Genomic DNA, 12,202 nt, shown 5'->3' with positions numbered 1-12,202 from the left:
TTACTCCCTAGCGGGAGTAACCAGTGAATGTTTCCACATGCGGTAAATGGGGAAACTGGGAATGTGGGGGAGGGGGGGGGGGAGAGAGAGAGAGAGACAGAGACAGAGAGAGAGACAGAGACAGAGACAGAGACAGAGACAGAGACAGAGAGAGAGAGAGAGAGAGAGAGAGACACACACACACACACACAAATTTCGTATGGATGGAAACTCAAAATCACACAGTTGTGTTGAAATATTACTAAAACCAGCGAATGTTTCCACATGCGGTAAGTGGGGAAACTGGGAATGCCGAACCCGTGAATGAGTTTACATCAGAGAAAGAGAGAGAGAAAGCAGTTTTGTGTGGATGGAACCTCAAAATCACAATTGTATTGAGAAATTTATGAAACCTCCCACCCATCTTTAGGACACCTGCTGTGACCCCAAAATGTTCCACAGAAATTGTCGGGATTAGCCCAAAAAGTGAGGGACTAGTTCTGGGACGGCCAATCAGACAGACACTTCTGTGTTATTATGTATATATATATAAGGTACATTGTACTTTTGTGTGTTCAAAAATAAATGTTTAATCATATTTTAAACCACCGTAAAAGTGATTGGACAGATTCAGGGAGTTGTTTCCTCAATAACACTTTCAATAGCAACATGCAATGTACGGAAGGAGAGTTCTTACTCGTTTTCTCAGAATTTTCCTGCCAGGCCTTCCTGCCTCCAACGTTCCAGGATCTATCAACGTTGTTTGTGGGGGAGACCGGTGCACCGTCATGGGTCTCCTGAATGGTATTACAATACACGTCAGCTTCATGGATGACAATGGGTGGCAGAGACAGCAATTGAACACATTTCTGGTGATGCAGCACCGATGCACCATGTACAGTATGTTGCGTATAAAGGCAAATGGGGAAATTTTTTAATTGGAAAAATCGAAGGGAAAGGAGGATAATAGGAGAGGGGAGGATAAATGGTGCATGCTGGTGCACTATCTGTGGATTTTCTGAGGCCCACACCTCACAGTTGTGTTTGTTAATGAAACTATTCAAATGAAAATGAGCTTTGTCACTCATCAAGTGAGAAGTTACTCCTTCATCTTCAGTAACAAGTTCCAGCAGTTTTGTCCAAAACGACCTGCGTTGGACAGCACTGAAAATATTTTCTCAAAATGCGTCTTAAAGACGTTTCCGCAATTCCGAGTTCCATTGAACGTCTCTTGGTAGATTTTTGTGGCTTCTCAAAACACCATCGCGTGCACGCTCAATGTTTCCTTGTGCTCTTGTAGACCGTGGTCTACCTGATCGTGGTTTATCAGTTACCCTTCCATCTTCCCAAAATCTTTCAAACACACCTACGGAAGACGTGATCGGAAGGAGCGACATTAACACAAAGTCCTCGATGGTCTGCTCTTTGAGCTGTAATGATCTGGAGCACTAGTTCTTGAAAGAGGTTCAACAATAAGAGAACGCCGTCGGATTGTCCACCTGTTCATCATGAAAATTCTGACCCTGAATTTTGAAACTGAAAAATAATAAAATGATTTTCCTAAACTTCTTCTGCAGATGAGGACCAAGACTGGGCCCAAGACATTGCCTTGGGGAGCTCCAGCCTCCACTAGGAGAGCACAGCAGAGGGTTTCATTGATGGCAGAGGGTCCATTGATGTCAGAGGGTTCCATTGATGGCAGAGGGTCCATTGATGTCAGAGGGTTCCATTGATGTCAGAGGGTCCATTGATGGCAGAGGGTTCCATTGATGTCAGAGGATTCTGGTTCCATTGATGGCAGAGGGTTCTAACCCTAACTGTGCAAATGGAGGACATCATCCAGGAACATAGGCGGCCTAATTTGCCCACGGAAGCAAGCTTGGCAAGCAGGGCTCGATGCCAGACCGTGTCGAATGCCCGAGATATGTCCCGGGAGATGGTCCTGACCTCTTGTGTAAGACCTAGGGTCTCTCTCCATTTCTTGAGAGAAGAGCAGAAGCATGTCCAGAGTTGAGTGAACTGGATGGAATCCAAACTGATGATCACAGATCAAAGCTTCCACCTGGCTTAGCTTTTAAAGCTCTAATAAAATGTCACAGAAATGAGAATCATTCATTGAATGCTTATAAATAAATAAAAAACCAACATATTATATAGAAATAAACAAATGTGTAACCCATCTCTACACGATAACACTTTACCTTTGACAAACCTTTACGGGTGCTTAACAGAAAGACAATAAAATGGCAAATTCCAAATTGTGAAACAATTATATCCATCAGCACTGGGATATATTAATCATTCCTTGATACTGCAGCAGGAAGTTTTGGGGGTGCGGGTTGAGACTCACCTGTGGACGTAGTTCATGTGTAGCTGCTGTTATGAACACATCATTTGCAACTCTGCCTTCCAGGTGCTCTGGCTTGCAATATTCCACGTGGAACACCTTTGTTACAACAGAACTCTGTTGGCCATCTCTGTCAAAAAACAAACAAGAACAAAATAAAGACATCATGCAGAATGCGATAGTTGCAAAATCCATCACCCCCTCCCCCCAAAAAAGTTGCCATGGATACACCAAATTTTCCATTTCATTACAATTTAAATTGACGATCTTAATCAAAGCTAGGGTCAATCAGATGAAAATTGATTATTTTAGAAGTTTGACCTTGAGTTGACCTTTGATCTTTTGACCTTAAAAATAGCTGGTTTCCCAATTCAGTGACTCAATATGCAAATGCTGTTTAATTTTCAGGTTAATTGGATGAAAAATCGACGATTTCCAGATGAAAATTCATGATTTTAGAATTTTAGAAAAAAATGCTGCCGGAAAAAGGTTCAAAGCAGAAAAAAGGGGGGAAAAAAAGAAGCTTCCGGTGTGTACCCCGGTTTAGAACAGGTACACCGTATCCCTGCGTCTCGTAAGAGGTAACTAAAGGGTTGGCGTTACGAAGGGCATCCGGCCATAAAAACATTGCCTCAAAAAGAGAACCATGATGATTGTCATGGGGCCCACAAGGCTAACCCCCGCTCTAACGGGGAAAATGGCCTTAAAAAGGGAATTTTTATTTTTTGGTTCAATGGAAAAAGGGGGGATAGGTTCCTGAGTCGCGAAAATCTGCGCATAGAGAGGCAAAATCCGCGAATGGCGAGACAAATCCCGCGGACGTCGACGATAATCCGCCAAGGTCGATGAAAATCCCGTGAATGTATGCTGCAGCATTGTTTCAATGGGGGAAAAGAGGGATACGTTATAGGTTCCTGGCGGTTCCTGATACATAGAGGATTTTAAAAAAAGTTTAAAATGTTTTTGACCGCGAATGTGGTTTCACAAAAATTACAGTTTCACAAAAAATGTTAACAAATTTTAAAAAGACGACAACACCAGGTACCATTTCCAATTTATTGAAGGAATGCGCTTACAGTTTATTAAGAGTGCTTAACCATACCGTACCGTGAAAGTAAAACAAACACAACACCATCATGTACCGTTTAAAATTTTTATTTAACAAACAAACGCATCTTTCAGGTGATGATGGTGATGAATTAAAATCCCATGAATTCCTCGAACTCGGAGGATGATCCAAATGATAGTCCTGCAACTTCGTGCACTGAGGGAGAGGCAGGAGAGGCAGTAGTTGAGGATTTTGGTGAGGATGCTGGTGAGGACACTGAGAGGGCGGCAGGAGAGGATGCTGATGGTCTTGAGGTGGAGGGAGCAGGGGGAAAGAATTGGGTACTGGAGAGCTGCCTGGCAGATTGGCGCAGGTTTCGATGCAGCTCTTGGTAGGGGAGAAGCAAATGCTCCAAGCTCCCCTTGAACTTGAGGTACCTCTCCATGACTGGGTCAGCATCTTCCAACTTGTCGAAAAGCACCCGCATACCATGCGGCAACTCACCCAGGAACTGGACTGTGAAGTTAGACCTCGGCACCTCTTCCTCATCACTGCCAGCCTCCCCCTTCTTGGAAACCGTTATAATGGCCTCCAACTCCTCCTCGGTGAGGTTGTCATCATGTGAGGCAATGAGATCCTCCAACTCCTCAGGCTCCATGTCATCAAATCCTTCCCCTCCCAATTTCCGTGCCAACCCGAAAATCACATGCCTGTCCTCAGTGTTATTGGGAAAGCCAGTAAGGTTTCTGACTGCTTGTGGCCACAGGTTGTGCCAGCACGCGTTGATGGTGGAGGCTCTCACCTCATCCAGCAACTCCTTGATGGCGTCAATGCAGTGGGTAATGTTGAAATCCTCCCAACACTGCCCGACGGTGAGCCCTGGGTCGGACTCCGTCGCATCCAAAATGCGGCGAAAGGTACGACGGGTGTAATATGTTTTAAATGTTGAAATCACACCTTGGTCAAGTGTCTGGATGAGGGAGGTGGTGTTGGGCGGCAGGAAAATCACCTCGATGTTCGGGTGAGCCACGTCCAGGTTCGCGGGGTGGCCAGGAGTGTTGTCCAGGAGCAAGAGAACCTTGAACGCAAGGTTTTTGTCCACCATGTACCTCTCCACCTGAGGGACGAAACAATTATGGAACCAGTCCAGGAAGATTGCTGCCATCACCCAGGCTTTCCTGTTGGGCCTCCAAAACACGGGCAGAGTTTGCTAGTTCTTGTCCTTGAGAGCACGCGGGTTCAGGGAACAGTACAACATCATGGGATTCAGCCTGATGTCCCCTTTTGCATTTGCACATAGGAGAAGAGATACCTGGTCCTTGGCAGCCTTGAGTCCCAATGCTGTCTACTCGCGCTTCAAGTTGAAAGTTATTGTGGGCATATTTTTCCAGAAGAGGCCGGTCTCGTCAGCATTGAACACCTGCTCTGGGAGATATCCCTTCTCTTCCATCAGCCTCTGAGTTGAGGAGGGAATGCTTTTGCCACCTCGTGGTCTGCGGAGGCACGCTCCCCTGTGAGATTCACATTTTCCAGGCAGTACCGCTCCTTAAAACGATGGAACCATCCCCTGCTTGCAGTGAATGAAGTCGCGCTGCTTGAACCATTATCGCTCGGCGCATGACTCGTGCTGGCACCACACGCGCCAGACAGATGATCGTAAATTTGTTTGGCCTTTTCGCAAATGAGAGGTCCACTCAAAGGCATATTCTTCTGTGTGTTGTCCTCAATCCATATGCTGAGAGCCTTCTCAATCCTTTCTATGTGGACACCCCGGACATGGGTGACCACCTTCATACTCGATACAGCGCTCACTGAAATAATGTCATCAATGGCCTTCTCTTTCTTCCATATGTAGCGAACGGTGGATTCGTTGACGCCATATTGCCTTCCCACAGAGGCTGCACTCTCTCCTCTTGAAAGGCGGTCCAGCAGCTCCACTTTCTGGCTCAGGTTCATCACTTCCTTTTGCCTCTTGGTAGTCGACACATCTCCAGCACTGCTCTTGCGCTTTGAACGATGATCAGAGCGAGTCAAAACCACAGGTCAAAGCAACAGGACGAGAACAATAATCAAGATCGAGGACACAATCTGCATATACAGTATGTAGGATTGTGAGCAGTGTGGGTATCTGCGGGAGGGGTGAATACTCTGCCCATTGTTTGTTTGGGATGTTATCGGATGATGCCGTATTGAGCCTATCTGATAATTTCAATTATAGATTTCATGAAGCATTTGCATTCTATAACTCGCGGGGTTCACATGTTTACGCAACTGATGGAACATCCCCCAAAGCGTTTTGATTGTGTAACATCTCTGATGATGTTTTACCATTGATTGCAAACTTTACTAGATTTAATGAAGCGTTTGCATTCTATAATTCGTGGGGTTGACTTGTTTACACATCTGGTGGGATATCCAGCGAAGCTCGCTTATAGTGCGGCTTAAATTCGTGGCCACGAAAGCCATGAAAACGCAAAGCACATTTCAGCGAATGTATAAGCAGCTCAAGTTCGTGGCTCGTATATGTTTTTTTTGCGTATGTCCAACTGCTTCATGCATGGCTGGTGAAAGATGCATTTTATAAATACCGTTTGTCAAGCTAACGGCTCGTGAAAAATGTTTTTTTGCGCCCTGAAAAACCGCTATTTCATGGAACACGGCCGCGGACAGGAAAAAAAACGCCACTATTTCGTGGAACGCAGCCGCGAATAGAAAAACCCCACTATTTCGTGGAACACAGCCGCAAATAGAAAAAAACCCCACTATTTCGTGGAACACAGCCGCAAATAGAAAAAAACCCCAATATTTCGTGGAACACAGCCGCAAATAGGAAAAAAACCCCACTATTTCATGGAATGCAGCCGCAAATAGAAATAAAACCCCACTATTTCGTGGAACACAGCCGCGAATAGAAAAAAACCCCACTATCTCGTGGAACACAGCCGCAAACAGAAAAAAAACCCAACTATTTCGTGGAACACAGCCGCAAATAGAACCCCCCCCCCCCCACTATTTCGTGGAACACAGCCGCAAATAGAAAAAACCCCACTATTTCGTGGAACACAGCCGCAAATAGAACCCCCCCCCCCCCACTATTTAATGGAACACAGCCGCGAATAGAAAAACCCCCCTATTTCGTGGAACACAGCCGCAAATAGAAAAAACCCCACTATTTCGTGGAACACAGCCGTGAATAGAAAAAAATCCCCACTATTTCGTGGAACACAGCTGCAAATAGAAAAAACCCCACTATTTCGTGGAACACAGCCATGAATAGAAAAAAATCCCCACTATTTCGTGGAACACAGCCCCAAATAGAAAACCCCCCCACTATTTCGTGGAACACAGACGCAAATAGGAACCCCCCCCCACTATTTCGTGGAACACAGCCGCAAATAGAAACCCCCCCCCCCACTATTTCATGGAACACAGCCGCGAATAGAAAAAAACCCCCTATTTTGTGGAACATAGCCGCGAATAGAAACCCCCCCCCCCCACTATTTTGTGGTACACAGCCGCGAATAGTAAAAACCCTACTATTTCGTGGAACACAGCCGTGAATAGAAACCCCCCCCCCCCCCACTATTTCATGGAACGCAGCCGCGAATAGAAAAAACCCCACTATTTCGTGGAACACAGCCGCAAATAAAAAACCACCCCACTATTTCATGGAACACAGCCGCGAATAGAAACAAACCCCCACTATTACATGGAACACAGCCACGAATAGAAAAAAAACCCCACTATTTCATGGAACACAGCCGCGAATAGAAAAAACCCCACTATTTCGTGGAACACAGCCGCGAATAGAAAAAAAACCCCACTATTTCATGGAACACAGCCACGAATAAAAAAAAACCCACTATGCCATGGAACACAGCCATGAATAGAAAAACCCCCCACTACTTTGTGGAACACAGCCGCAAATAGAAAAAAACCCCCACTATTTCATGGAACGCAGCCGCGAATAGAAAAAACCCACTATTTCATGGAACAAAGCCGCAAATAGGAAAACCCCACTATTTCGTGGAACACAGCCGCGAATAGAAAAAACCCCACTATTTCGTGGAACACAGCCGCGAATAGAAAACCCCCCACTATTTCGTGGAACACAGCCGTGAATAGAAAAACCCCACTATTTCGTGGAACACCGCCGCGAATAGAAAAAACCCCACTATTTCATGGAACACAGCCGCAAATAGAACCCCCCCCCCCCCACTATTTCATGGAACACAGCCGCGAATAGAAAAACCCCACTATTTCGAGGAACACAGCCGCGAATAGGAAAAACCCCACTATTTCGTGGAACACAGCCGCAAACCCCCCCCCCCCCCACTATTTCATGGAACACAGCCGCGAATACAAAAAACCCCACTATTTCGTGGAACACAGCCGCGAATAGAACCCCCCCCCCCCCCAATATTTCGTGGAACACAGCCGTGAATAGAAAAACCCCCCCACTATTTCATGGAATGCAGCCGCGAAGAGAAAAAACCCCACTATTTTGTGGAACACAGCCGCGAATAGAAAAAACCCCCCACTATTTCGTGGAACACAGCTGCAAATAGAAAAAACCCCCCACTATTTCATGGAACGCAGCCACGAATAGAAAACCCCCCACTATTTCGTGGAACACAGCCGCAAATAGAAAAACCCCCCACTATTTCATGGAACACAGCCACGAATAGAACCCCCCCCCCGCCCCCCAATATTTCGTGGAACATAGCCGCGAATAGAAAAAACCCCACTATTTCATGGAATGCAGCCGCGAATAGAGAAAACCCCACTATTTCGTGGAACACAGCCGCGCATAGAAAAAACCCCACTATTTCGTGGAACACAGCCGCGAATAGAAAAACCCCCACTATTTCGTGGAACACAGCCGCAAATAGAAACCCCCCCCCCACTATTTCGTGGAACACAGCCACGAATAGAACCCCCCCACCCCCACTATTTCGTGGAACATAGCCGCGAATAGAAAAACCCCACTATTTCATGGAATGCAGCCACGAATAGAAAAAACCCCACTATTTCGTGGAACACAGCCGCAAATAGGAAAAAACCCCACTATTTCGTGGAACACAGCCGCAAATAGGAAAAAACCCCACTATTTCGTGGAACACAGCCGCAAATAGGAAAAAACCGCGCATTTGCAGGACACTTTTCGTGAATAGAGAAACAGGTCGCATTTTATCACCCGTGAATACGCGGAACCTGCGAATAGCGGGGTCCGACTGTGCTTGAAAATTTTTCGATTTTCCAAGAAGAAGCAGCACTCATTTATAAGGTCCAGTCTTACTTTTCCATTTCGAATCATCACGAGTGCTTGAACCCACTGTAGTGTGTACAAGTTTATTACATCCACCACCAAAGGTGGACGAGGCTATGTTTTCAACCCTGTTTGTCTGTCTGTGAGCAGGATAACTCAAAAAGGTTGTGGACGGATTTGGAGGAACTTGTTGGACAGGCTAGGTGTGCAACAAGGACAAAATTAATTACATTTTGGTGAAGATCTGGATCCTAGTATTTTTGAAGTCATACGTCACCATTTATAGTTTTTAAAATATACTAAGTCGAGGTTCGTGTAAGAGCTAACACATACAATCATACAATAAAGAGAGCGGGAGACAAGAGGGGGAGATAGAGGAAACCACAACAACAGCAGAAAACAGGGACTTCGGGAGATCTGTGGAAGAGAGAGGGCTGGGGTGGGGTACATGGGATAAACAAGATGGACACTACACGGACTTTCCAGAAAGAAAACGGAATTTGAAGGAGTTGGATTTGGGGTGCATTAACTGGGGTAGAAAAGATCAAGGTTTTGTATGGGGGAGGATAAGAGATGGTGGTGAACAGCTGTTTTATAGACCTGGAGGGAGGAGTGGGATGGAAGAGTGAGGGAGTTTGTTCCAGAGGCGGGAGAAAAGGGGAATGAAGGATTGAAGGTGAGCAGAGAGTCTTGATTTTGGCAGTTTAACCATAAGAGGGTTGCAGGCAGATCTTGTGCGCCCTGCAGGAATATTTGGGGGACAGAGCCCAGAGAGAGCTGGGGGAGCAAGGCCGGAGAGGAGTCGGTAGAAGACGGAAAGACCACCAACCTGCCTGCGGTGAGTGAGTGAAAGGCCCTCGGAGGTAGCTTCATCGCGGGAGATTCCAATGATTATGAAAGCTTTGGTTGGTTTCTACAGCGTGAAGACGAGCCAGGTGTGAGGCAGGAGCACCAGCCCAGAGGGGAGAGCAGTACTCCATCAAACTGCGGATGAAAACTTTGTAAGTGGTGAATACCTCAGTCGAGCCAGGGTGCCAGAGATAGGTCACCTACTCTTCGTAAAAAATACCGTGGGACAGGTCTGTCAGAAGAAGCAAGCACCAGAAAATACCTTTTTCAATTGCAAATCTATTAATTTCCATAACTCTTACTGTCCAGTGAATGATTAGTCCACTGCAGCGTGTGTCCCCCTCATTGCGTTCATTCCGTGTTTGTGGGGAAACGGTGATACACCCACACACGGTCACGTTCTGCGCCTGCTGGTCCTTCCAGCTCCTGGTCCTTCTCCCCTCCATGTCTCCAATCCTCCATCTTCAGCCCATTCCTTTGTCGACTTTTGCATCCATTCTTCCTGCATCTTCTCCTTTTCTATATCCAAGGGGCCAATATAGGCGCACGTGACATGGGGTGCTATTTTTGATTTGAGCATGTGGGTACGTTCTATATTTCTAAGAGATGCAAGTCCATAGTTTACTGGAGATGTAAACCCATAGTTTACTTGTAATGTAAAGGTAACCAAAAAGTAAAACACGAGTTACATCTCACTGCAGGTTTACCCAAGAGCCAAGATGTACCTATACCGCCATGTTTGAGATGCCACAGAATGTTGTCCATGCACGTGATTACAGGTGTAAGCCTGGTGTTGCCTTGGGATCCTAGGTTCCTGAGTTGGAATCCCAGTCTATCATTGAATTAACACCAGGAGGGTTGACTCAGCCTGTCATCCTTCCGAGGTCGGCAAATTGAGTACCAGCTCACGGGTAATTGGGGCACCGCATCAGCGGCACAAATGCGCTTCTAGAAAAATGATGCAACCAGCAGCCACAGGCTGCATACGAAACAACATTACAGGTGTGTGGCCAAAGCTTACCTGCTTACTGCCAGTGCCTTGAGTGTTCTCTTGCCATCGTTTAGCATAAACGGTCCCTTGTACAAGGTGGTGCTTTTGTCACTCTGTCCTACTTTTTTTGTTGGTTGAGGTGTGCCACCATTCACCGTATAATAGATGCTCGTGCCAGGTGTATCTGCAAGAAAGAAAACCCCCCCCCCCACGAATTATGGCACAAATTCTTAGGACAGTTAAATAAATTTTTATAATTAGCTCCACCACCGAAGGTGGACAGAGGTTTTGTTTTCACCCGTCTGTCTGTCTGTCTGTGAGCAGGATATCTCAAAACGTTATAGAGGGACTTCGACAAAATTTGGTGGACAGAAGGGTGTATGACAAAGACAAATCGATTCGATTTTGGTTCAGGTCCCGATCCAGATCTGGCCTATCATTGGGATACAAAACGTAAACCGTGTTCAGCCTGGCGGAGTTACTGCATGAGCTCTAACGACGTTCTCGTTTCACCAATGTTTTTCTCTGAGTGACATCATGTCAGTCAACCAATGAGAAACGTCCGACATTTAGCGAGTCAATAACGCTTGTAAATGGGACAGCATTTCTCATTTGCTGCCGCATACTTTGAAGGTTCACTCTCGCCAATCAAATGCAATGAGATTATGGATATGATTTTTCACGCACATTCCAGAGAAACTGCCCGAAAGCCAACAGTAACCTTGTCACAACATGAAAATCGATCATAAATCCAGATTTACATTGCGGCGCCAATTTGATTCATACACCTGCATGAAGAAGTAAATGTATTTTATTTGCCACATGGAGGGCGCCCCTTTAAATGAACTTTTCTAGAGCATCACTTGGTTCCTCCGAAGAACACAGGGGTAGTCCAGCATGCACACGAGATTTTTTTGAATATCCCATCTTTTCGATTGTTCGACATTTTCTACAAGCTCTGGAATGTCCCTTCTTTTCTATAGTTTGCCACGTGGCACAAACCCTTTTATAAAGGGGCTTTTTTTTTGGTATACAAGGTCGAGGCTCATGTAAGAGCGAACATTGATCACAAAAAAGACAAACTGACACATAAAACATAAATCATATGATAAAGGGAGCAGGAGAACAAGATGGAGAGCAGGGACATCGGGAGATCTGTGGGAGGGAGAGGGCTTGGGGGAGGAGGCATGGAAACGTGGGGAGGGGGGTGCGAGAGGTGAAAAAAAAACACGTGGACACTGCTAGGACTTCCAGGAAAGTAGTCAATATTTCAAAAAAGTGTATCTGGGGTGAATTAATGTGGGTAGAAAATATCAAGGTTTTGGATGGGAGAAGATAAGAGATGGTGGTGAACAGCTGTTTTAAAGACCTGGAGGGAGGAGTGGGATTGAAGAGAGTGAGGGACTTTGTTCCAGAGGCGGGAGAAAAGAGGAATGAAGTAGTGAAGGTGAGCAGAGAGTCTTGATTTTGGCAGTTTAACCATAAGAGGGTTGCTGGCAGATCTTGTGCGACCTGTAGGAATATTTGGGGGACAGAGCCCAAGGAGAGCTGGGGGAGCAAGGCCGGAGAGGAGTCGGTAGAAGACAGAAAGACCACCAACCTGCCTGCGGTGAGTAAGTGAAAGGCCCTTGAGTTAGCTTCATCGTGGGAGATTCCAATGATTCTGAAATGATTTTATAAGCCCCCGGCATTTTACCCAATAATTTCCCTTCTTTTCTA

The 12,202-nt window shown here is 46.0% G+C and overlaps 1 protein-coding gene across 1 annotated transcript in view; it reads right to left on the bottom strand.

The window, feature by feature from the left end:
• DZANK1 (double zinc ribbon and ankyrin repeat domains 1) overlaps nt 1-12,202 on the bottom strand; it is a 104,360-nt gene that overhangs the window by 66,502 nt on the left and 25,656 nt on the right. The window contains exons 2-3 of the mRNA XM_078785067.1: nt 10,514-10,667; nt 2,330-2,456 (exon numbers count right to left, since the gene is read on the bottom strand). Of these exons, the coding sequence (XP_078641193.1) occupies nt 2,330-2,456; nt 10,514-10,667 (281 nt within the window). The remainder of the gene's footprint in view (nt 1-2,329; nt 2,457-10,513; nt 10,668-12,202) is intronic.

This window comes from Myxine glutinosa, chromosome 9 (assembly GCF_964187855.1).
Source record: "Myxine glutinosa chromosome 9, kmMyxGlut1.1, whole genome shotgun sequence".
NCBI lineage: Eukaryota > Metazoa > Chordata > Myxini > Myxiniformes > Myxinidae > Myxine > Myxine glutinosa.
Note: the sequence above shows the minus strand (reverse complement) of the source record. Positions and strands in the feature narration are given on the sequence as shown.